The 24,102-nt window shown below is 43.5% G+C and overlaps 1 protein-coding gene across 3 annotated transcripts; it reads right to left on the minus strand.

Annotated features, from left to right (window-relative positions):
- Positions 1 to 42: 42 nt before the first annotated feature.
- Positions 43 to 24,102, minus strand: LOC112253955 (signal transducer and activator of transcription 1-alpha/beta). 3 transcript variants are annotated; one of them, XR_006078783.1, is made up of 25 exons: positions 23,820 to 24,101; positions 18,243 to 18,370; positions 17,896 to 18,040; positions 17,633 to 17,728; positions 17,394 to 17,480; positions 15,677 to 15,755; positions 15,486 to 15,577; positions 14,447 to 14,598; positions 14,195 to 14,353; positions 12,543 to 12,635; positions 12,395 to 12,454; positions 12,170 to 12,281; positions 12,007 to 12,048; positions 11,629 to 11,712; positions 7,736 to 7,834; positions 7,406 to 7,541; positions 7,228 to 7,283; positions 7,033 to 7,124; positions 2,257 to 2,396; positions 1,978 to 2,166; positions 1,456 to 1,531; positions 1,187 to 1,307; positions 999 to 1,037; positions 499 to 636; positions 43 to 438 (listed from the first exon to the last, which is right to left on the minus strand). XR_006078783.1 is itself a non-coding variant. In XM_024426102.2 (24 exons), exons 2-24 carry the CDS (start codon positions 18,368 to 18,370, stop codon positions 601 to 603), a joined length of 2,313 nt encoding a protein of 770 aa, XP_024281870.1. In that variant the 5' UTR covers positions 23,820 to 24,101; the 3' UTR covers positions 445 to 600. The 3 variants fall into 3 exon arrangements, 2 of the variants coding, with proteins under 2 accessions (XP_024281870.1, XP_024281871.1); XM_024426102.2 differs by lacking the exon at positions 43 to 438 and having other exon boundaries at positions 445 to 636; XM_024426103.2 differs by lacking the exons at positions 43 to 438; positions 999 to 1,037 and having other exon boundaries at positions 445 to 636; positions 23,820 to 24,102.

The raw sequence follows: 24,102 nt of genomic DNA on the forward strand, positions 1-24,102 counted from the left end.
AGAAAATAGTCAAAAATAAAGAAAAACCCTGGAATGAGTAGGTATGTCCAAACTTTTTACTGGTACTGTATTTATTTCAATGATCAAACAATAAAGATATAATTTTAAAGATGGATGAGATCTCCCTTTATTCCTTTTTTGGAGTCATTTAGTAGACGCTCTTATCCAGAGTGACTTACAGTAGTGAGTGCATACATTTTCACACTTTTAATTGGTCCCCCATGACAATCGATCCCACATGACAATCGATCCCACAACCCCGGCGTCGCAAGTTAACCACACGGGACTGTATGCTGTTGAATATTGGCATGGAAAGACATAGGAGTCCCTATTCATTCATTATACAAATGTTACAGTAGTTAGCTAAGTGCTTTATGTTCATGCACATTATCACCAAATTATTCATTGTGTAATATATATATATATATATATATATATAATAATTTATAAGTGTAATGTATATTTCTAAAACTGACTCAGTACAAACAAAAAGTGTATTTGTTCTGGAACGTGACTACTGAAGTTCAAGGAGGGTAAAGGATGGAAATGAAATAGGCTTCCGTATAAAACTAAAAGATCAGGTCCCACATGTCTGTTGGCTCAGTTGCAGTCCAAGTCAGGTGTGTTCTCAAACATCTACAGAGGGATGGATAAAATGTCAACAAGAGCAAAGTGTCTTTATGGATGCAAAACTACCATTGGTCAGAGGGACAAAATAAATGGCACCATGATGACATTGAATTTGCAATACACACATTCATTCCAATCTCAAGGGATTGAAGCATTTTTAGAGGATGTTTGCATACTGGTTAGGAAATGTAGCAGACTACAGACAATCATGCATACATGAGCCTCATGCTGAAAACACAAAACAAATTGTACCGCAGGTTACTACAGTAGGTACCGGTGATTATTTGGCACTATTGAAACATCGCCCACAGCCTGTTATTACTAGCAAAGACATGCTTATTCGGAGAAACCGGTACCATTCACAATACCTGAAAGTCTTCAGCTAAAAACTCTCCGAGATCAGACGTCTGAGGCAAGTAGTGTGATAAAGAACAACAATGGACAAGAAATTCAAGGGACATATTTGCAAATGAATGCATTGTTCAATTCTTAGTGTTTGGCATCAGACTGCAATTGAATTGAATTGAATAAACACCAGAGGGGAAGTTTTACTCACCACAGCATCAATTTCCTTAGGACCAGTCCAACACTGGAACACTGGTGCAACGCTCCTCTTCAGCTCTCCAAACACGTCTGGCGACATGGGCATCATGTTGTCTTGCAGTCTAGATGGGTGACTAGAATACATTGTGAAAATAACAGTTAAATCAGATTATAAAATCATACTCAAACCAGACTATTGCAAATACAAATAAAGAATTTTATAGCATCTTTACCTTTCAACGAAATGAATATTGAGTATTATGAAGGATACTCGAGACTTACACTTCTGACACTGATATGAGTTCTGTCCTCATGTACCCTGTGCTGCTGGAGCTCTCCACATCCATGGGCTCTGATGCTGAAAAAAAAAAAATGGTGGACCAGTGATATAAAGACCACTTGTCCCAGATCTGTCTGTGATCTATAGCCAATTTCTATGGTCATTCAATGCTATATAGAGAAAATAGATTGATAGAGAGGTTGGTCATAAAACACAACCCCGATGGTCTACCAAACAGACATCCGGGTCCTTACAGGGGCTTTGTGTAAATCAAAAGTAACACTATTGCTACCAAGTTGAATGATTGAGGAGCAAACTGAAGAGAGAAGAATTTTCAGCCACTTTGTGGGACAATGGAAGTAGATTTCAGTCATGCTTCTTTATTCTGGGACCACCCACACGTAAAATGTATACACGTATGACTAAGTCGCTTTGGATAAAAAGAAGTGTCTGCTAAATGGCATATATTATTTATTATAATATTCACAGAGGATTGAAAAACAAAGTGGTCACTGGCTGCTTACCCTCTGAGGCCCTAGCGTAGTACTTTCCGAAGAACTTGTCTTTGGGGATGTCTGGGTAGAGGAAGCGGAGTGGGTTCTCTGGGATGTTCTCAGCTGCCATCACCTTGTAGGTGCGGATGATGTCAGGCAGAGAGACGGCAGACAGTTCCTTCTTGGTGTAGGGCTCCACTGCATGGAATACAGGCTTATCTGTGAAAACACACACATCAAAATATATCAACCTTTTAATTGTAATTGGCTACAGGGCCGCTGTGTGTGTGTGTGTTTTCACAGACTCACCGTATAGGTCGTGTTCCACCCAAGTGAATGTGATGGCTCCGTCTCTGCTACTCTCACTGAAGCGCAGCAGGAACGTGCCTGGACACTTCCCAGTCAGGAGGGCCTTCTCCCTCTCCTTACTCACAAAGCCCAGGATGCAACTGTGTGGGTGAGAAAAAGAAAATAAACATTTCTTAACCTCTACGTTTATTTGACAGGGGAAATTGACATTGTCCAAAAATTCTGTAAATGTACAGTGCATTTGGAAAGTATTCAGACCCCTTGACTTTTTCCACATTTTGTTATGTTAAAGCTTCATTCTAAAAGCGAATCAATTGTTTTTTTTTACTCATTAATCTACCCCATAATGACAAAGCAGAAACAGGTTTTTAGAAATGATTACAAATAAAAAACAGAAATATCACATTTCACATCACATTGAAGCTCCTTTGGAAGCGATTACAGCCTCAAGTTGTCTTGTGTATGATGCTACAAGCATGGCACACCTGTATTTGGTGAGTTTCTCCAATTCTTCTCGGCAGATCCTCTCAAGCTCTGTCAGGTTGGATGGGGAGAGTCACTGCACAGCTATTTACAGGTCTCTGGTCTCTTCAGAGATGTTCGATTGGGTTCAAGTCTGGTTCAGGTCCTGAGCACTCTGGAGCAGGTTTTCAAGAATCTCTCTGTACTTTGCTCTGTTCAACTTTCCCTCGATCCTGACTAGTCTCCCAGTCCCTGCTGCTGAAAATCACACTCACAGCATGATGCTGCCACCGCCATTCTTCAACGGTGCCAGGTTTCCTCCAGACGTGACGCTTGGCATTCAGGTCAAAGTGTTCAATCTTGGTTTTATCGAATCAAATTTCATTTGTCACATGCACTGAATACAACAGGTGTACCTTACAGATAAATGCTTACTTACAAACTCTTAACCAATAAAGCAGTTTTTTGTTAAAATACACCCCAAAAATGAAAGAAATAAAAGTAACAAATAATTAAAGAGCAGCAGTAAAATAACAATAGTGAGGCTCTATACAGGTGGTACCGGTAGAGAGTCAATGTGTTAGTCTGGTTAGTCAAGGTAATATGTACATGTAGATACGAGTTAAAGTGACTATGCATAGATAGTAACAGAGTAGCACCAGTGTAGAAGGGGGGGAAATGCAAATAGTCTGGGTAGCCATTTGATTAGATGTTCAGGAGTTTTATGTTTTTGGGGTAGAAGCTGTTTAGAAGCCTTTTGGACCTAGACTTCACGCTCCAGTTCCGCTTGCCGTGCATTAGTAGAGAGAACAGTCTATGACTAGGGTGACTGGTAGTCTGACAATTTGTAGGGCCTTCCTCTGACACCGCCTGGTATAGAGATTCCTGGATGGCAGGAAGCTTGGCCCCGGTGATGTACTGGGCCGTACGCACTACCCACTGTAGTAGCCGAGCAGTTGCCATACCAGGCAATGATGCAACCCGTCAGGATGCTCTTGATGGTGCAGCTGTAGAACCTTGAGGATCTGAGAACCCATGCCAAATATTTTCAGTCTCCTGAAGGGGAATATGTTTTGTTGTGCCCTTTGTCTTGATCATGTTGAGGGAGAGGTTGTTGTCCTTGCCCCACGCAGTTAGGTGTCTGACCTCCTCCCTATAGGCTGTCTCATCGTTGTCGGTGATCAGGCCTACCACTGTTGTGTCATCGGCAAACTTAATGATGGTGTTGGAGTCGTGCCTGGCCATGAAGTCATGAGTAAACAGGGAGTACAGGAGGGGACTGAGCACGCACCCCTAAAGGCCCCCATGTTGAGGATCAGCGTGGCGGATGTGTTGTTACCTACCTTTACCACCTGGGGGCGGTCCGTCAGGAAGTCCAGGATCCAGTTGCAGAGGGAGTTGTATAGTCCCAGGGTCCTTAGCTTAGCGATGAGCTTTGAGGGCACTATGGTGTTGAACGCTGAGCTGTAGTCAATGAATAGCATTCTCACATAGGTGTTCCTTTCGTCCAGGTGTGAAAGGGCAGAGTGCAGTGCAATAGAGATTGCATAATCTGTGGATCTGTTAGGGTGGTAGGCAAATTGGAGTGGGTCTAGGATTTCTTGGATAATGGTGTTGATGTTAGCCATGACCAGCCTTTCAAAGCACTTCATGGCTACAGACGTGAGTGCTACGGGGCGGAAGACATTTAGACAGGTTACCTTGGTGTTCTTGGGCACAGGGACTATGATGGTCCCACATCGGCTGCAGAGAGGGTGATCACACAGTTGTTCGGAACAGCTGACGCTCTCATGCATGTTTCAGTGTTACTTGCCTCGAAGCAAGTATATAAGTTATTTAGCTCGTCTGGTAGGCTCGTGACACTGGGCAGCTCTCGGCTGAGCTTCCCTTTGTAGTCTATAATAGTTTGCAAGCCCTGCCACATCCGACGAGCATCTGAGCCGGTGTAGTACGACGTTAGTTCTCTATTGACACTTCGCCTGTTTGATGGTTCGTTGGAGGGCATAGCGGGATATCTTATAAGTTTCTGGGTTAGAGTCCCGCTCCTTGAAAGTGGCAGCTCTACCGTTTAGCTCAGTACGGATGTTGCCTGTAATCCATGACTTCTGGTTGGGGTATGTACGTACAGTCAATGTGGGGACTACGTCATCAATGCACTTATTGATGAAGCCAGTGACTGATGTGGTGTACTCCTCAATGCCATCGGAAGAATCCTGGAACATATTCCAGTCTGTGTTAGCAAAACAGTCCTCTATTTTAGCATCTGCTTCATCTGACCACTTTTTTATTGACCGAGTCACTGGTGCGTCCTGCTTTAATTTTTGCTTGTAAGCAGGAATCAGGATAGAATTATCGTCACATTTGCTAAATGGAGGGCGAGGGAGAGCTTTGTACGCATCTGTGTGTGGAGTAAAGTTGGTATAAAGTTATTTTCCCCTCTGGTTGCACATTTAACATGCTGAAAGAAATTAGGTAAAACTGATTTAAGTTTCCCTGCATTAAAGTCCCCGGCCACTAGGAGCGCCGCCTCTGGATGAGCATTTTCCTGTTTGCTTATGGCGGTATACAGCTCATTGCGTCGGTCTGTGGTGGTATGTAGACAGCTACGAAAAATACAAATAAACTCTCTAGGTAGATAGTGTGGTCGACAGCTTATCATGAGATACTCTACCTCAGGCGAGGAAAACCTTGAGAGACTTCCTTTAGATACCGTGCACCAGCTGTTGTTTACAAATATACATAGACCGCTACGCCTTGTCTTACGGGGATGAGGGCCTGTTCGGGTGTCTGGAGTAAATCCTTCTCGTCCAACTCATAAATGAAAAATTATTAGTCCAATTCAAGGTTAGTAGTCGCTGTTGATGTCCAGAAGCTCTTTTCGGTCATAAGAGAAGGTAGCAGCAACATTAGGTAAGATTTGTTTTTATATACAATGTGGGGGGAAAAAAATGGCACGGATGGTTAAGATCCAATAAAGTGGCAGCCATCCTCTCTGGCGCCATCTTGTTTCTCATGGTCTGCGAGACCTTTAGTTGCCTTTTGAAAAACTCCAAGCAGACTGTCATTTGCCTTTTATTGAAGAGTGGCTTCCATCTGGCCACTCTACCATAAAGGCTTGATTGGTGGAGTGCTGCAGAGATAGTAGTCCTTCTGGAAGGTTCTCCCATCTCCACAGAGGAACTCTGAAGCTCTGTCAACGTGACCATCGGTTTCTTAGTCACCTCCCTGACGAAGGCCCTTCTCCCCCGATTTCTTAGTTTGGCCGGGCGGCCAGCTCTTGCAAGAGTCTTGGTGGTTCCAAACTTCTTCCATTTTAGAATGATGGAGGCCAATCTGTTCTTGGGGACCTTCAATGCTGCAGACATTTTTTGGTACTCTTCCCCAGATCTGTACCTCATCACAATCCTGTCTAGGAGCTTTACGGACAATTCCTTCGACCTCTTGGCTTGGTTTTTGCTCTGACATGCACTGTCAACTGTGGGACCTTATATACACAGGTGTGTGCCTTTCCAAATCATGTCCAATCAATTGAATTTACCACAGGTGGACTCCAATCAACTTGTAGCAACATCTGAAGGATGATCACCGGAAACAGGATGCACCTGAGCTCAATTTCGAGTCTCATAGCAAAGGGTCTGAATACTTGTGTTTTTATTTTTAATACATTTCTAAAAACCTGTTTTCGCTTGGTCATTATGGGGTACTGTGATTGACTAGGATTTTTGTTGAATCCATTTTAGAATAAGTCTGTAAAGTAACAAAATGTGGAAAAGGGGAAGGGGCCTGAATACTTTCCGAATGCACTGTACCTGATTCAGCCATGTGTGGTCCCTGGTAGTCCATTAGAGCTAGCAAGAGGAACGCGCAACTCCGTTCTCTTATATCGAGGCGGAGTTGAGTTTTAATAACTGGTCGCGGGATTTGCTAGCAACAACATTGAGTCACCATCAATTGTTTGTCGTAAAAATGTAAATTCTGAAAACGCTCACCTGTACCTATGTTTGTCCTATACAACTGCGGTGTGCTGAAATTCATACTTTTAATACAAACCTTTATCGAATACAAACACCGACTTTTTCCATTTTTACAAGAATCGACTGATTGTGACTCAATGCTGTTGCTACCAAATTCCTCAACCAGTTATCAAAACAACTCTGCCTCTCGATATAAGAGAACAGAATTGAGGGTTCCTCAGCTAATTAGAGCTTAACAGTGTAGTTGTTTGCTTTTGTGCTGAGAAATTGCAGCTAGAGACACCATTCTGCTAACGCAGATAATGATAATGTTCAACCGACTGATAAAGAACTAACTCACCCATCGTTCCACAGGGACAGCAGGTGTCTCTTGATGAGGTCCAGGATAGCTTCGATCCACAGCCAGAAGGGAAAGCTCTTCTCACTGAGACTCTACAGTAAACAATGTGTCTTCAGATGTCTAGATGGATTACTAGGTCCTGCTATATTACAACTGTAAAGATGTTGTATTCTGTATATTGTAGTCATGACCTACCTTACAGAACTTGGTCCAGGGGATAAGGCCCTCAGGATTCCTCTGTGCTTTCTGGCCTGTTAGTAAATGTATCTAGGTTAATCTCATCATGAAGTATCGGGAGTTTGTAAATCAACCAGCAATGTTATTAGAAGTATGGTAACATAACAAAAGCCAATTCCCCCCCATCATGACTCACCCAGTAGTTTGTCAGCCAGCATGCCTAGCTGCTCTTCATTGAGTCCCCTCTTGGTGACAGAGGAGAACTGCCAGCTCAGCACCTCAGACAGCTGACCCCAGGACGCTGCAGGAGGGCTCAGGAAGAACTTCAGGTTCTGGGACAGACCAGGGAAAACGAGCGAGACAGAAAAGGAGAGCAGTGCGTTTGTGTACTGTCAATTTTTAAAAATCTGATTTAGACTGGCTAATGCGTGGGCCTTATGAACAGGTCTCTCTTGCAATGAGATTGGATCTCAATGCAAATAACATGTATACATAAAGGTTAAATTGAATGAATGCATTGTACTACCTTGGGCTCGCTGGTCAGCATGTTGTACCACAGGATGGAGGCCCAGCCACTGGGCAACTGGCTGACGTTGGAGATGACCACGATGGGCAGGGAGATGGTCTAAGAAGGACCAGAGGCCAGAGAATGTCAAATTAAATAAGGTCAGAGTGCTGTTGGACCTTATGAAAATGGGAGTGTAGGCCTAATATAAATAGAAGCCAGTTCAGATAGGGAACGTGAGTCCCCGCCTCAGCTGTGATTGCCAGTATGCGTTTGCTTCTTTTGCAGCATTGATGCTGCTGCTGTAACTAGCCGTTTCTCACTATGCTGCGTTTTTCTGATATTAATTTTCTTTGCGAATGCTTGCTAGCTGTGGTTGAACCTCATTCAATATGCTCATGTGGCATGTCTGGCTGCGAGGATCAATCCACGTCGCTGCTCTGCTGTTGTCAATAGCGGCTACAACTAGCTAGATCGTAGATTTGTCTCGGGAGTATTGTATACTTTATTTGTTTTTATTTCCAATGCCAGTATCGGGCAGGGTCTGTGCGCTCGGTTAACACCCCATCACATAGAAATTGACTCGCCTATACAGGAGGAAGTAGCCTACACTAGCCTTTATGCGTCGATATACAGCGAGTACCAATGTTTTCTTGATGACATGAGCAGGTTGGTGCTTATCACGGAGATTTGATAGTATTTGGTCTCATGCGGCCGCAAATTTGTTTAGCGCAGCAATCAATCTAGATAGTAGCCTATTATGTGTCGCGCGGGACACCAGACCGCTGCAAGACACTATAGTATCAGCTATTCATTTACGGTGTCTTCCAGTCACATTAGCTAGTGTGACTTGCACCGGCAGTCACACTTATAATTCCGTACATATTCTGACAGTAGGTTAATCATTCTGGAACCTTCCCTTATACATTTAGCTAAAAACACTCAATTTAACATGCAGGTCTGAAATAGTGTGCAATTATAGCTATACTTGCCGCTTCTGTTCTGAGCTAACTAATATGCAGGCATATTTCAGTATCTATTTGGTCTATTTCTTCTTGTTATCAGGTCATCATCTATCTTCTCTCAGGGCTTACCGGTATATACGTTAAGACAGCTCAGCTCAAGTAGACTTCTCTCTCTCTCAAGTTAAGGCATAAGTGTTGTAGTTGCATTGCACTTTTCCAAAGGCTGATGGATTTATGGGTTCTTCAGTCTGAGATACACTAAGTGCTCCTTCCCTTTAATCTTGCATTATCTCTTAAGTACTGTTTGCATTATGGACACTCACATTTTAACATCTAGGGTCAAGGGGTCTGAATACTTTCTGAAGGCACTGTAGCTGCAGGTGGTTGACTGGCTCATATTGCTTACGTTTGCTTCTTAGATAAAAATATCTCCTTATGCTGACCCGTCAGATGATTACTCATTTAGTTTCAGTGTGAGCACCCGGCGGTGCGTCTCCAGGGCGGTTGGGTCCGTACTGCTTACGGTTGCTAGTTAAGATAGTATATTTGTCCTAAGATAACAGCTCACCTTGCCTCAAGCAAGGGTACCCAGTGTCATATGAGAACTATAGTGGCTTGCGAAAGTATTCCCCCCCGGCATTTTTCCTATTTTGTTGCCTTACAACCTGGAATTAAAATGGATTTTTGGGGGATTTGTGTCATTTGATTTACACAACATTTTGAAGATGCAAAATATTTTTTATTGTGAAACAAACAAGACAAAAAAAAACAGAACTTGAGCATGCATAACAATTCACCCCCCCAACCAAAGTCAATACTTTGTAGAGACACATTTTGCAGCAATTACAGCTGCAAGCCTTGGGGGTATGTCTCTATAAGCTTGGCACATCTTGCCACTGGGATTTTTTCCCATTCTTCAAGGCAAAACTGCTCCAGCTCCTTCAAGTTGGATGGGTTCCGCTGGTGTACAGCAATCTTTAAGTCATACCACAGATTCTCAATTGGATTGAGGTCTGGGCTTTGACTAGGCCTTTCCAACACATTTAAATGTTTTCCCTTAAACCACTCAAGTGTTGTTTTAGCAGTATGCTTAGGGTCATTGTCCCGCTGGAAGGTGAGCCTCCGTCCCAGTCTCTGGAAGACTGAAACAGGTTTCCGTCAAGAATTTCCCTGTATTTAGCGCCATCCATTATTCCTTCAATTCTGACCAGTTTCCCAGTCCCTGCCGATGAAAAATATCCCCACAGCATGATGCTGCCACCACCATGCTTCACTGTGGGGATGGTGTTCTCTGGGTAATGAGGTGTTGGGTTTGCGCCAGACATAGCGCTTTCCTTGGCCAAAAAGCTCAATTTTAGTCTCATCTGACCAGAGTACCTTCTTTCATATGTTTGTGGAGTCTCCCACTTTTGACGAACAACAAACGTGTTTGCTTATTTTTTTCATTAAGCAATATATATTTTTCTGGCCACTCTTCGGTAAAGCCCAGCTCTGTGGAGTGTACTAAGTGGTCCTATGGACAGATACTCCAATCTCCACGGTGGAGCTTTGCAGCTCCTTCAGCGTTATCGTTTGTCTCTTTGTTGCCTCTCTGATTAATGCCCTCCTTGCCTGGTCTGTAAGTTTTGGTGGGCGGCTCGCTCTTGACAGGTTTGTTATGGTGCCATATTCTTTCCATTTTTTAAATAATGGATTGAATGGCGCTCCGTGGGATGTATTTGATACACTGCCGATTTTGCAGGTTTTCCTACTTACAAAGCATGTAGAGGTCTGTCATTTTTATCATAGGTACACTTCAACTGTGAGAGACAGAATCTAAAACAAAAATCCAGAAAATCACATTGTATGATTTTTAAGTAATTCATTTGCATTTTATTGCATGACATAAGTATTTGATCACCTACCAACCAGTAAGAATTCCGGCTCTTACAGACCTGTTAGTTTTTCTTTAAGAAGCCCTCCTGTTCTCCACTTATTACCTGTATTAACTGCACCTGTTTGAACTCGGCTTCATAACAAAGGGGTGAATACATATGCACGCACCACTTTTCAGTTTTTTATTTTGTATAATTTCTTGAAACAAGTTATTTTTTTATTTCACTTCACCAATTTGGACTATTTTGTTTATGTCCATTACATGAAATCCAAATAAAAATCTATTTAAATTACAGCTTGTAATGCAACAAAATAGGAAAAACGCCAAGGGGGATGAATGCTTTTGCAAGGCACTGTACAAGACATACATTGCACAGCGCATTCTACACATGGTTCATATTCACACATTGTATAGTCTTGTAATGGTAGGATGACCTAGCTGGTCTATTTGATCATGTCTCAATGGCACTTTCTGCAGTAGTGACACATAGTGTGTATGGTGTATGGTTCTGCTGATTTGGGGGATTGGTATAGCATGTAGGTAATTTTATATATTAATGCTTTGCTTATTGCAGTGAGCTCCCCTGATGTAACAGAGCCTATATCACCAAGACTTGAAATATTCATTATTTAATAAATGGTTAAACATATTTCTATGTGGTGTTTGTTTTCTGAAATAAAGTGAAGCCAGTTCAGAAAAGGAAGCCGAGTGCCCGCTTCAGCATCAGCTGAGATGGCACCAATTAGATGCTAGTAACGATCCCCTTCACCTTATTTGCCGTTCTATTTAAGATGACTGATTCTTCTAACACATCCTGCTGCCTGCATCCTGCTTGTATCCGTTTGCTTCTTTACTCCCACCATCACCCCAGCCTCGACCTGTTAGGTTCTGTTTTCCTGCTTGTAGGTCATTTTAGATATTGACGCTTTGCATGGGCAGTGAGCTACCCTGAAGGAGTAGAGCCTATATCGCCACAACTTGCATTATTCATTCTTAAAGAAATGTTTTTTTTTGTTGTTTAAAAAAAAATCTACTTGGTGTTTCCTTTCTGAACTATATTTCAGACCACTTACCTCTAGCTTGAGCTCCAGACCTGACTGGTTGAGTTCAGACTCAAAGCAGATGCAGTGCAGCTCCTCTGTCACAATGAGAGGCCCCTGGAATAACATGGTCAGACAGTAACACATTAGGGGCTATGTCCCAATTGTCTTGCCTTCCTCCAAAAGTCTGCACTTGTTCACTTCCCTGATTTGAAAGGGAAATGACTGGTATGAGAAATATGATGGAAACTCCCCTCCGAAACATACCAATTCAATGCTTTAACATATGTGGGAAGTGGTGAACGAGTGCACTCTTCAGGAGAAAAGAGTAATCATTGTGACGCCACCCTAGGACTGTACCGGTTCACCTTGTCATTATAGGGCAGTCATATAACCCAGGTAATCTCTCACCTCATTTGTTCTGTTGCCGGCTACTTTCTGCTCTTTCAGTTGCTGTGTTGAGACCAGAGAATAAACTGTAAGGAGTGATGACAGTGCAGGTCCAAATGGAAAATCGGGACAACTCATTCAGGTGTAATGCCCTGTATGCCATTTGTAAATGGTGCCAGCTTACCAAATGGCGAAACTCTGCAGCCAGGCTTCCATTTGACTCCTCCATATTGAGAACTTTTGTGTTGGTGCCCAATATGTTGAACTTACGAAACCCTTTCTTTTCTGTAACGTCCCTGGAGAGAAAACGCAATGTGCATTCCTTCTTTAGTTATGTATTCACGTCACAAATTCAAGAGCAGGGCATAACAACGGACAAACATATATTCTACCACACTCATCCACTTACTTGTCAAACAAAGCTTTCACTTTGAGTTGATAATTGAATTCCTGGAGCTTCACAAGAAATCTAGAGAGAAAATGCAAATCAAAACTCAACCAGGTCTGGACAGATTCATAGGAACTACTGACGGGAGGTGCTGTTGTGTTGTGCTTACCGGAGCTTGACAGTGAACTGCACCTGTGTCTTCAGCACCAGAGGTCTCTGTGGATGTGTGGGCATACAGGGCTGTCTCTCCACCACCAAGGAACTGAGAAACACCATAGACACAAGGAATTTAGAGGGGATATATTGTATAGAGGCATTTAGATATTCTTCAAGAACAAATGGGTAGAATATACAGTATATATACACACTACCATTCAAAAGTTTGGGGTCACTTAGAAATGTCCTTGTTTTTGAAAGAAAAGCACATTTTTTGTCCATTAAAATAACATCAAATTGATCAGAAATAATGTGCAGACATTGTAAATGTTATAAATGTCTATTGTAGCTGGAAACAGCAGATTTTTTATGGAATATCTACATAGGCGTACAGAAGCCCATTATCAGCAACCATCACTCCTGTGTTCCAATGGCACGTTGTGTTAGCTAATCCAAGTTCATAATTTTAAAAGGCTAATTTCTCATTCGAAAACCATTTTGCAATTATGTTAGCACAGCTGAAAACTGTTGTTCTGATTAAAGAAGCAATAAAACTGGCCTTCTTTAGACTAGTTGAGTATCTGGAGCATCAGCATTTGTGGGTTTGATTACAGGCTCAAAATGGCCAGAAACAAAGAACTTTCTTCTGAAACTCGTCAGTCTATTCTTGTTCTGAGAAATGATGGCAATTCCATGCGAGAAATTGCCAAGAAACTGATCTCGTACAACGCTGTGTACTACTCCCTTCACAGAACAGTGCAAACTGTCTCTAACCAGAATAGAAAGAGAAGTGTGAGGCCCCGGTGCACAACTGAGCAAGAGGACAAGTACATTAGAGTGTCTAGCTTGAGAAAAATACACCTCACAAGTCCTCAACTGGCAACTTCATTAAATAGTACCCGTAAAACACCAGTCTCAACGTCAACAGTGAAGAGGCGACTCCGGGAAGCTGGCCTTCTAGGCAGATTTGCAAAGAAAAAGACATATCTCAGACTGGCCAATAAAAATACAAGTTTAAGATGGGCAAAAGAACACAGACACTAGACAGAGGAACTCTACCTAGAAGGCCAGCATCCAGAGTTGCCTCTTCACTGTTGATGTTGAGACTGGTGGTTTCCATAAATGTGGAAAAAGTCAAGGGGTCTAAATACTTTCAGAGGTCTAAGGCACTGCATAGCAGTGCTAGAGGCGCCACTATAGACCCGGGTTCGACCCCGGGCTATGTCACAGTCGGCTGAGACCCATGCGGCAGCGCACAATTGGCCAAGTGTCCTCCGGGTTAGGGGAGGGTTTGGCCTGCCGGGATGTCCTTGTCCCATCACTGTCTAGCGATTCCTTGTTGCGGCCGACAGCATGCACACTGACTGCGATCGCCAGTTGTACGGTGTTTCCTCCAACACATTGGTGCGGCTGGCTTCTGGGTTAAGCGAGCACTGTGTCAAGAAGCAGTGAGCCTTGGCAAGGTCGTGTTTCAGAGGACGCATGGCTCTCGACCTTCGCCTCTCCCGAGTCCGTACGGGAGTTGCAGCGACGGGACAAGACTGTAAACTACCAATTGGATACCACAAAATTGTGGAGAAAAAAAACAAAAAAAACAATCAAAAACACCAGCGAAAAACACAGAATGGGCCTTTAACATTGGAATACAAATGTGGTGTCACTCACTGTTCTAGGAGGTTCCGGAACAGTGTCAGGGCCCGCCCCTCCAGGAAGCCTTTCTGCTGTTTGATTGGGTCGTTGTCGTATGTGTACTTCTGCTCTAGTTCCTGGAGCTCCTTCAGCTGCTGCCTCACCTGCTGCAGGCTTTCCGCCACCGCTGTGAACCTACAGGGGAAGAAGATGAAGCCCGAATAAGAAGAATACTTTATTTGTTGGGTTCCTAAATTCATATTTTTGCTTGATCAGACAAGTCCTCACCAGTTCTGCAGTTGGTCCAGACATGCGTTGGGTGGTCCTCCGATACAGGAGATCTGCTGCCTCTTCTTCCACTCTGCCAGCTCCTCTGAGATCAGGTCTGACTGGACCGCCTCGGCCATGTTGAGCACCTCCGCCAACTGGCCAACCACTTCCTGTGGGGGAAATTAAGTAAAGTCCCATGCACACAAAGAACAGTTATTATCTACTCTTCAACATGAGTAGGCTGGTTATTGCTGGATAATACATTAAGGGCGTTTTCACATATAGTTTTGAGATATAGTTCTAATCTATTTGTTACTTTGTCTTTTCCCCCCTATTTGATCCGATTGGTTTCACATTTCCAAATGTCAAACGAACAAAAAATTCCTCAACAAAACCATGTATCCATAAAAGTCATTTGTTTAAATGCTCACGTTAAATCCATCTCTGATTATTCTAAAGCATCACTTGTGTGTCCCGATCTTCATATTACTTTCGCTTTGGTCTTCCAACAACACGCGGGAGCCTAACTGCAAGGTGAATAGGCTATTTTCAGCTATACCCCCGGTATAGCCCCCCGGTATAGCCCCCCTAACCTGCATTGGATGCACTCACGAATGCGCTGCTACTCACAAAATGTTTCAGAGACCTCAAGTGATGATGCTGCGAGCATTAAATAAAATGCTGTCAAACAACCAAAAATAATGCGCAACCTCTTTTCCTGTGTTTTGGCTGTCTGCATTCTCACCTGCAGCGAACCGCAGCAGTGTACGAATTGAATTGGACCGAGACCACCCTTTTTGAGTGAACCCCTGTGCATTGTTTAGTGCCCTCCCAAGTGTGGATATAATGTTCACACCAGTCCAAAGAACCAAACAAAGGGGGTAAACGCACCAAACCAATTTGGCTTGAAAGTCCCCTTAGTCACAACTCACATGTTCTGAATGACTAAAATACATGTAGTTTTAGTGGTGATTGAAGCGTAAACAAATCGGTTAATATTCACAGTACAATGTCATGATGAAACGTCACCGTTTAACCTCATCCTGACCCCTCTTACCCCTCTCTTGATCTTCAGCTTCAAACACATCTCTGCAATCAGCAGCTTCTCGTGTTCCAGCTGTTTCGGTGTCAGCCCGTTCATTTCATGTTCTAAAGTGGGAGAAGGAAAAACGATCTTACTGGCTATACTTGAAACACAGATTCCTGTAAATAGATGATCTACTACAGACAGAGAATAAAACACCTCACCTCTGTTCTTAAGAGTATTTTCCTTAAAGTCATGCTCGTCTTGAAGGTATTCCAGAGACTTTACATTCTGATCCGCTTCCTAGCAAGTGAGATAAACGTGTTGGATCAGATAGATGGCAAACCTGACATGCATGAACACGTACTGCAAATCACTGACGGAATCAACATATAAACTGCTCATAAAGGGAACACTTAAACAACACAATGTAACTCCAAGTCAATCACACTTCTGTGAAATCAAACTGTCCACTTAGGAAGCAACACTGATTGACAATAAATTTCACATGCTGTTGTGCAAATGGAATAGACAACAGGTGGAAATTATAGGCAATTAGCAAGACACCCCCAATAAAGGAGTGGTTCTCCACAGACCACTTCTCAGTTCCTATGCTTCCTGGCTGATGTTTGTCACTTTTGAATGCTGGCGGTGCTTTCACCACTCTAGTGGTAGCATGAGACAGAGTCTACAACCCACACAAGTGGCTCAGGTAGTGCAGCTCATCCAGGATGGCACATCAATGCGAGCTGTGGCAAGAAGGTTTGCTGTGTCTGTCAGTGTAGTGTCCAGAGCATGGAGGCGCTACCAGGAGACAGGCCAGTACATCAGGAGACGTGGAAGAGGCCGTAGGAGGGCAGAAACCCAGCAGCAGGACCGCTACCTCCACCTTTGTGCAAGGAGGAGCACTGCCAGAGCCCTGCAAAATGACCTCCAGCAGGCCACAAATGTGCATGTGTCTGCTCAAACGGTCAGAAACAGACTCCATGGGGGTGGTATGATGGCCCGACGTCCACAGGTGGGGGGTTGTGCTTACAGCCCAACACTGTGCAGGACGTTTGGCATTTGCCAGAGAACACCAAGATTGGCAAATTCGCCACTGGCGCCCTGTGCTCTTCACATGAAAGCAGGTTCAAACTGAGCATGTGACAGACGTGACAGAGTCTGGAGACGCCGTGGAGAACGTTCTGCTGCCTGCAACATCCTCCAGCATGACCGGTTTGGTGGTGGGTCAGTCATGGTGTGGGGTGGCATTTCTTTGGGGGGCCGCACAGCCCTCCATGTGCTTGCCATTAGGTACCGAGATGAGATCCTCAGACCCCTTGTGAGACCATATGCTGGTGCGGTTGGCCCTGGGTTCCTCCTAATGCAAGACAATGCTAGACCTCATGTGGCTGGAGTGTGTCAGCAGTTCCTGCAAGAGGAAGGCATTGGTGCTATGGACTGGCCCGCCCGTTCCCCAGACCTGAATCCAATTGACCACATCTGGGACATCATGTCTCGCTCCATCCACCAACGTTGCACCACAGACTGTCCAGGAGTTGGCGGATGCTTTAGTCCAGGTCTGGGAGGAGATCCCTCAGGAGACCATCCGCCACCTCATCAGGAGCATGCCCAGGCGTTGTAGGGAGTTCATACAGGCACGTGGAGGCCACACACACTACTGAGCCTCATTTTGACTTGTTTTAAGGACATTACATCAGTTGGATCAGCCTGTAGTGTGGTTTTCCACTTCAATTTTGAGTGTGACTCCAAATCCAGACCTCCATGGGTTGATAAATTTGATTTCCATTGATAATTTGTGTGTGATTGTTGTCAGCACATTCAACTATGTAAAGAAAAAAGTATTTAATAAGAATATTTCATTCATTCAGATCTAGGATGTGTTATTTTAGTGTTCCCTTTATTTTTTTGAGCTGTGTAGTGGAAACGATCACTCACCTGAACCTTGTTTTTCATGTCTTTGACTTTGTTGTCCAGCTTTTGTTTCTCCAGAACCATGCTAGTCTGTGTGTTTTCTCTGTCAGTCTGAGAAGAAAATACTGTTCATTTAACCTCACAGTTAAAGCATGTAAACACTTCAATATACAGTTATGTATCACCTACAATATCTGACAGCGTGGATAGTGTGGTGATTTTGTTAATTACAATGCATGTCAATAAAAGTCCATGTAGGGCACCTCTATGCTTTTGGCAGCAGCCAGAATCTTCTGCTCCTCCTTCAGGTTTCTGGAGATGATCATGGCCATGTGAACGGGGTCCTCCTGAAAGTGGTCCTGTGAAAGTGTGTACTTTATTACTATAAATCCCCAAAACCCATTCAGACACTGGGGTCATAACCAGAATAATACTAAAAAAAAGTTATTATAGATCATTACTGTAGCATACAAGCAATACAGTATGGAAGGCCACTGGCACAGACGTGACTGAGCTCATACTATACCTGGAGGTTTCTCTTGATCTTGCGGATGTTGTGTTGTAGCAGGAAGTTGTTTTCCAGGGCGAAGCGGCTGTGTTGGTCATCCAGCTGGGCTAGGAGGTCATGGAAACGTACTGTTGCTAAGGAGTCCTGAACAGCCACATTTTCCCTACAGGGTTTCAATCACAGGGGAAGAGATCGGATGAAGTTATGTGAATAGATAACAGTAGAGAGATTAGAACTTTATAGATCCATTATACCGCAGCGTCTCAGCATCACTAACATAGAATGGCATAGATCCAAATATAGTAGAATAGAATCTTTATTTATCTATTAAATACAGCAGACCCTCTCCTCCCGTCACTGCTTACCAGTCGATGCTCTCAATCCACTTGCTGAGGTACTGTCTGATGTCCATGGGGAAGGAGTCATCGTAGAGCTGGTCGACCTGCTCCAGGTATTTCGACTCCAGTAGTTGCAGCTGGCACCACTGGGCCATCTGATCAAGGAGGAGTACCAGTGAGTTATGAAATGAGGCAATGAAATAAATGAAGATATTCATATTGTATAAGATTGAGACAGGAACTACTATAACATGGATCAATGCACCTGGTAGCAATAACCGTTAGATTTGAGACGTGTATTTGGTTACAATATGGCCTGTATCAGCTTGCTGTTCTAGGTAAAGGTCCTTCCGGACCCCTTTAGGTGATGGCCCGTAGCAAGCGACAGGATCTGCTTAAGTTTTCGAGATGATCGATCTCTGTCGAGGGAGGAGCTGGTTTTTACATAGTGTTTTTTTTTCCTGAACACAAACATTTAAATACGTACCTTTTATGTTCGCTAAAGTACTAAACTCAAAACGTGTGTACTATTCATGGTACTCTCTGTGCTGATCACGTCTGCCAGTCACGGTGTCCGTATCTAAGGTAGTAGACAGCTGGTGACATCTCGAGAGCTATCTTCGTCCGACAAAACTGCTATCGGGTATCAAGTCTATTTATTTTGAACTATTTAGTTATAGAAACATGAGACCGTCAATGCAAGCTGTAAAACGACTCCCAACTTAGAACACAGCAACCTTAGTAATATAGCTAGCTTGCTAATAAGAAGATATGTTGCTAGCTAGCAGGAGCAGATACTGTAGGTTTATCACTAGCTAGCATGTCATTCCGGGAGTAATAATTCAAGGTCACAAAAATCTATTGGACATGTAGTGTACATCTAATACAGTCATCAAGGCAGGCCGCACTCATTTAATTCATACTGATAAATACGAAATGCCACATTATCCCTGTCAATAGCTGGACTAGGATGATTGCAGAGCACCCTGCCTCAGACTGTCAGAATGTTCATTTTCTAGCTCACAAAATACATTCCTTTGCTGTGATGACTGATTTGATTCATTCTGGTCTCTCACTATATCAATTCAGCTCTCATGAGTCCTGCTCCCAGATATCAACCAAGTGCTATTCACCAAGCATGGGCTGATTCACGGACCTGTGAGGAGAACCATCCTACTGCAGTTTGAACTCGCCCTGCTGTACACCACGTGTATTTGCCTGTAGTCTTTTCTTTGTGGGTTGTCTTACACAGTCCAAGTACATTTTGGAGTTGAAGAACACCGACGACAGATGCACCTGGTTGTTTGAACATTTCAAAGACTAAATTCAATGTAGAATCAGTTTAACACATGACAAAACAGATAATTTTACTATTGTAACATGCAATGGGGAGAATTATATTGTTGTCATCAGCAGCCCAGGCTTTTGCCATAGATGGTAGAGCTCTCGTCTCTAGACCACACAAGCTTTAGATTGCATTTTGCTAAGGTACTTGTCTCTCTCTACATCGGTTAGCTACATTAGTGACCAGGGTGGGGTCTTTGATACGCCTACGGGGCCTGGGCACACACATGCTCCTAGAGAGAAGGGGTAATACCGAATCATGCATTGACGACAGTTCAAGTCTCTAGCAGAGGCTCGGGCTTCTGGCATAGATGGTAAAGCGCTCATGTATGGACTGCAACATTGTAAGATTGTTCCCTCCACGGTACTTAATATAGACTACATTGATTGGTAGGTTACACTATATTTAGATACTTCAAATACTCCCGAAGCCACTTTCGCTACTTGTCTCCTTAGTCAATAAATGGTGAAAAACGATTTGTGATGATGTGCTTTGTTCAAATGTATATGCATGAAACGAACATTACCGGAAACATGTCTCACACTAGATTTTGGCATCGTCAACTTTTAGAAGGTTAGTGGGAAGGTTAATCATTTAAACCACCTAAATATTATATTCCAATGCATCCAACATTATGCAGCTCAGCATTCAACACCACAGTGCCCTCAAAGCTCATCACTAAGCTAAGCACCCTGGGACTAAACACCTCCCTCTGCAACTGGATCCTGGACAGCCTGATAGGCCGCCCCCAGGTGGTAAGGGTAGGTAACAACACATCTACCACACTGATCCTCAACACAGGGGCACCTCAGGGGTGCGTGCAAAGTCCCCTCCTGTACTCTTTGTTCACTCATGACTGCATAACCAAGCACGACTCCAACACCATCATTAAGTTTGCCAACGACACAACTGTGGTAGGCCTGATCACCGACACGACAGCCTATAGGGAGGAGGTCAGAGACCTGGCAGTGTGGTGCAAGGACAACAACCTCTCCCCTGACGTGATCAAGACAAAGGTGATGATTGTGGACTACAGGAAAAGGTGGGCCGAGCACACCCCCATTCTCATCGATGAGGTTGTAGTGGAGCAGGTTGAAAGCTTCAAGTTCCTCGGTGTCCACATCACCAAACACACCAAGACAGTCGTGAAGAAGGCACGACAACGCTTATTTCCCCTCAGGAGAAAAGATTTGGCATGGCCCTCAGATCCTCAAACTAGTTGTCGACCGATTAATCGGAATGGCCGATTAATTAGGGCCGATTTCAAGTTTTCATAACAATCGAAAATCTGTATTTTTGGACACCAATTTGGGATTTTTTTTTAACACCTTTATTTAATCTTTATTTAACTAGGCAACACATTCTTATTTTCAATGACGGCCTGGGAACGGTGGGTTAACTGCCTCGTTCAGGGGCAGAACAACAGATTTCCACCTTGTCAGCTCGGGGAACCAATCTTGCAACCTTACAGTTAACTAGTCCAACGCTATAACTACCTGCCTCTTGTTGCACTCCACAAGGAGACTGCCTGTTACATGAATGCAGTAAGCCAAGGTAAGTTGCTAGCTAGCATTAAACTTATCTTATAAAAAACAATCCATCAATCATAATCACTAGTTAACTACACATAATTTGTCTAGCATGTCCTGCGTTGCATATAATCTGACTGAGCATACAAGCATACAAGTATCTGAGCGGTGGTAAGCAGCAGCAGGCTCGTAAGCATTCATTCAAATAGCACTTTTGTGCGTTTTTCCTGTAGCTCTTCGTTGTGCGTCAAGCATTGCGCAGTTTATGACTTCAAGCCTATCAACTCCCGAGATGAGGCTGGTGTAACCAATGTGAAATGGCTAGCTAGTCAGCGGGGTGCGCGCTAATAGCGTTTCAAACGTCACTCGCTCTGAGACTTGGAGTGGTTGTTCCCCTTGCTCTGCATGGGTAACGCTGCTTCGAGGGTGGCTGTTGTCGTTGTGTTCCTGGTTCGAGCCCAGGGAGGAGCGAGGAGAGGGACGGAAGCTATACTGTTACACTGGCAATACTAAAGTGCCTATAAGAACATCCAATAATCAAAGGTTAATGAAATACAAATGGTATAGAGGGAAATAGTCCTATACTTCTTACAACCTAAAACTTCTTACCTGGGAATATTGAAGACTCATGTTAAAAGGAACCACCAGCTTTCATATGTTCTCATGTTCTGAGCAAGGAACTTAAACATTAGCTTTCTTACATAGCACATATTGCACTTTTACTTTCTTCTGCCAAAACTATAGTTTGTTGACAAGACATTTGTGGAGTGGGTGAAAAGCGATTTTTAAATGACTCCAACCTAAGTGTATGTAAACTTCCGACTTCAACTGTGTAATATATATATACATATATAAATAAATAAAAGACTAACCTTTTTCAGGGCCCCGTCTTTCAAAGATAATTTGTTAAAATCCAAATAACTTCACAGATCTTCATTGTAAAAGGTTTAAACACTGTTTCCGATGCTTGTTCAATGAACCATAAACAGTTAATGAACATGCACCTGTGGAACGGTTGACACTAACAGCTTACATATGGTAGGCAATTAAGGACACAGTTATGAAAACTTAGGACACTAAAGAGGCCTTTCCACTGACTCTGAAAAACACCAAAAGAAACATGTCCAGGGTCCCTGCTCATCTGCGTGAATATGCCTTAGGCATGCTGCAAGGAGGCATGAGGACTGCAGATGTGGCCAGGGCAACAAATTGCAATGTCCATACTGTGAGAAGCCTAAGACAGCGCTACAGGGAAACAGAATGGACAGCTGATCCTCCTCGCAGTGGCAGACCACATGTAACAACATTTGCCCAGGATCAGTACATGCGAACATCACAACTGCGGGACAGGTACAGGATGGCAACAACAACTGCCCGAGTTACACCAGGAACGCACAATCATTCCATCAGTACTCAGACTGTCCCCAATAGGCTGTGAGAGGCTGGACTGAGGGCTCGTAGGCCACACTGCTCATTCTGTGCGTGATTTCCTGCAAGACAGGAATGTCAGTGTTCTGCCATGGCCAGCGAATAGCCTGGATCTCAATCCAATTGAGCACGTCTGGGACCTGTTGGATTCAAGGGTGAGGGCTAGGGCCATTCCCCCCAGAAACACCTGTCTCAATGTCAACAGTGGAGAGGCGACTACGGGATGCTGGCCTTCTAGGCAGTTACTAAAAAAGTGCCATATCTCAGACTGGCCAATAAAAATTTAATATTTAAGATGGGCAAAAGAACACAGACACTGGACAGAGGAACTCTGCCTAGAAGGCCAGAGTCCAGAGTCACCTCTTCACTGTTGGTTGAGACTGGTGTTTTGAGGGCACTATTTAATTAAGCTGCCAGTTGAGGACTTGAGGCATTTGTTTCTCAAACTAGACACTAATGTAGTTTAGGGCGGCTGGGTAACCTAGTGGTTAGTGTTGTTCAAACCCCCGAGCTGACAGGGTACAGATCTGTCGTTCTACCCCTGAACAGACAGTTAACACACTGTTCCTAGGCCGTCATTGAAAATAAGAATTTGTTCTTAACTGACTTGCCTAGTTAAAGGTTAAAGAAAAAATAAATAAATGACGGTCCCACGTTAAATGACGGTACCACGTTAAAAGTCACTTAACTCTTTAGTTAGGCCATTCTACTGCCGATGTTTGTCTATGGGCTCGATTTTATACACCAACGGGTGTTGCTGAAATATCCGAAACCACTCATTTGAAGTGGTATCCACATACTTTTGGTGATGTGTATTTATCCTGTTTCAGTCTTTGGGAGATAGTTATATCTGTTCAAGGCAGCAGCTTGAGGTTGGCACAAGAGGATGTGTTTACATCGAAAATAGAAGCAGGCCATTGGCTGCCTTCATCACGAGGGAAATGTATGGGAGTTGTGATTGGTTCCAAGTTTAGCAGTTCGGCAAATTTGCCTGCGCAGACTGTTGAAATATATATTTTTTTTTTATGCGAAAATGTGCAAGAATGGAAGGTGCCAACACATTGTATTGTCACCATAAGCATGTTTTACCGTCATATACAAAACATCAGCTCCTCCCTCGACGGGGATCGCGCAACTTCACGTTTTTTAGCTTCAGACCACCACCTAATTTCCCCGTTCTCAACAAAAAAGGTGCTTTCTCGTTTCAAAACACAGACTGCAAGTAGTTGATTTCCTTCTCATTTCTAATGAGATGATATAGAGGCTGTCATCAACACTGTTATGAATTATAGATCGCCTTACCTTTTACTTTGCCTATGGACAACAAATCACGAACTAAAGACTTGAAGAGATTATGGTTTCCTGTTGCAGATCCGCTGCAAAAGTACAATCAGGTCACTTACAACAAACAGCGTAACCAAATATATATTTTAAAACTAATCTTATGGTTCTATCTGTAGCGTTATAGTCTGATGATGACGCCCATATGCAGAAGAATGTCTTCTCCAATAGGAGTTTCGCATATGATCAGGGTTACTCAGACTCTTTTTCGATAGCCAATAAAGACCCAGACTTTGCTGCCAGA

This window comes from Oncorhynchus tshawytscha, linkage group LG14 (genome assembly GCF_018296145.1).
Source record: "Oncorhynchus tshawytscha isolate Ot180627B linkage group LG14, Otsh_v2.0, whole genome shotgun sequence".
NCBI classification, from domain to species: Eukaryota; Metazoa; Chordata; class Actinopteri; order Salmoniformes; family Salmonidae; genus Oncorhynchus; species Oncorhynchus tshawytscha.

What these genes read in the sequence shown, in the direction of transcription:
- LOC112253955 (XM_024426102.2), bottom strand. Translation starts at nt 18,370, where the DNA reads ATGGCCCAGTGGTGCCAGCTGCAACTACTGGAGTCGAAATACCTGGAG. An exon ending in AGCTGAAGATCAAGAGAGGG is followed by an intron (nt 14,599 to 15,485) that starts GTAAGAGGGGTC and finishes TTTCCCCCACAG; the next exon opens with GAAGTGGTTGGCCAGTTGGC. An exon ending in CTGGACCAACTGCAGAACTG is followed by an intron (nt 14,354 to 14,446) that starts GTGAGGACTTGT and finishes CTTCCCCTGTAG; the next exon opens with GTTCACAGCGGTGGCGGAAA.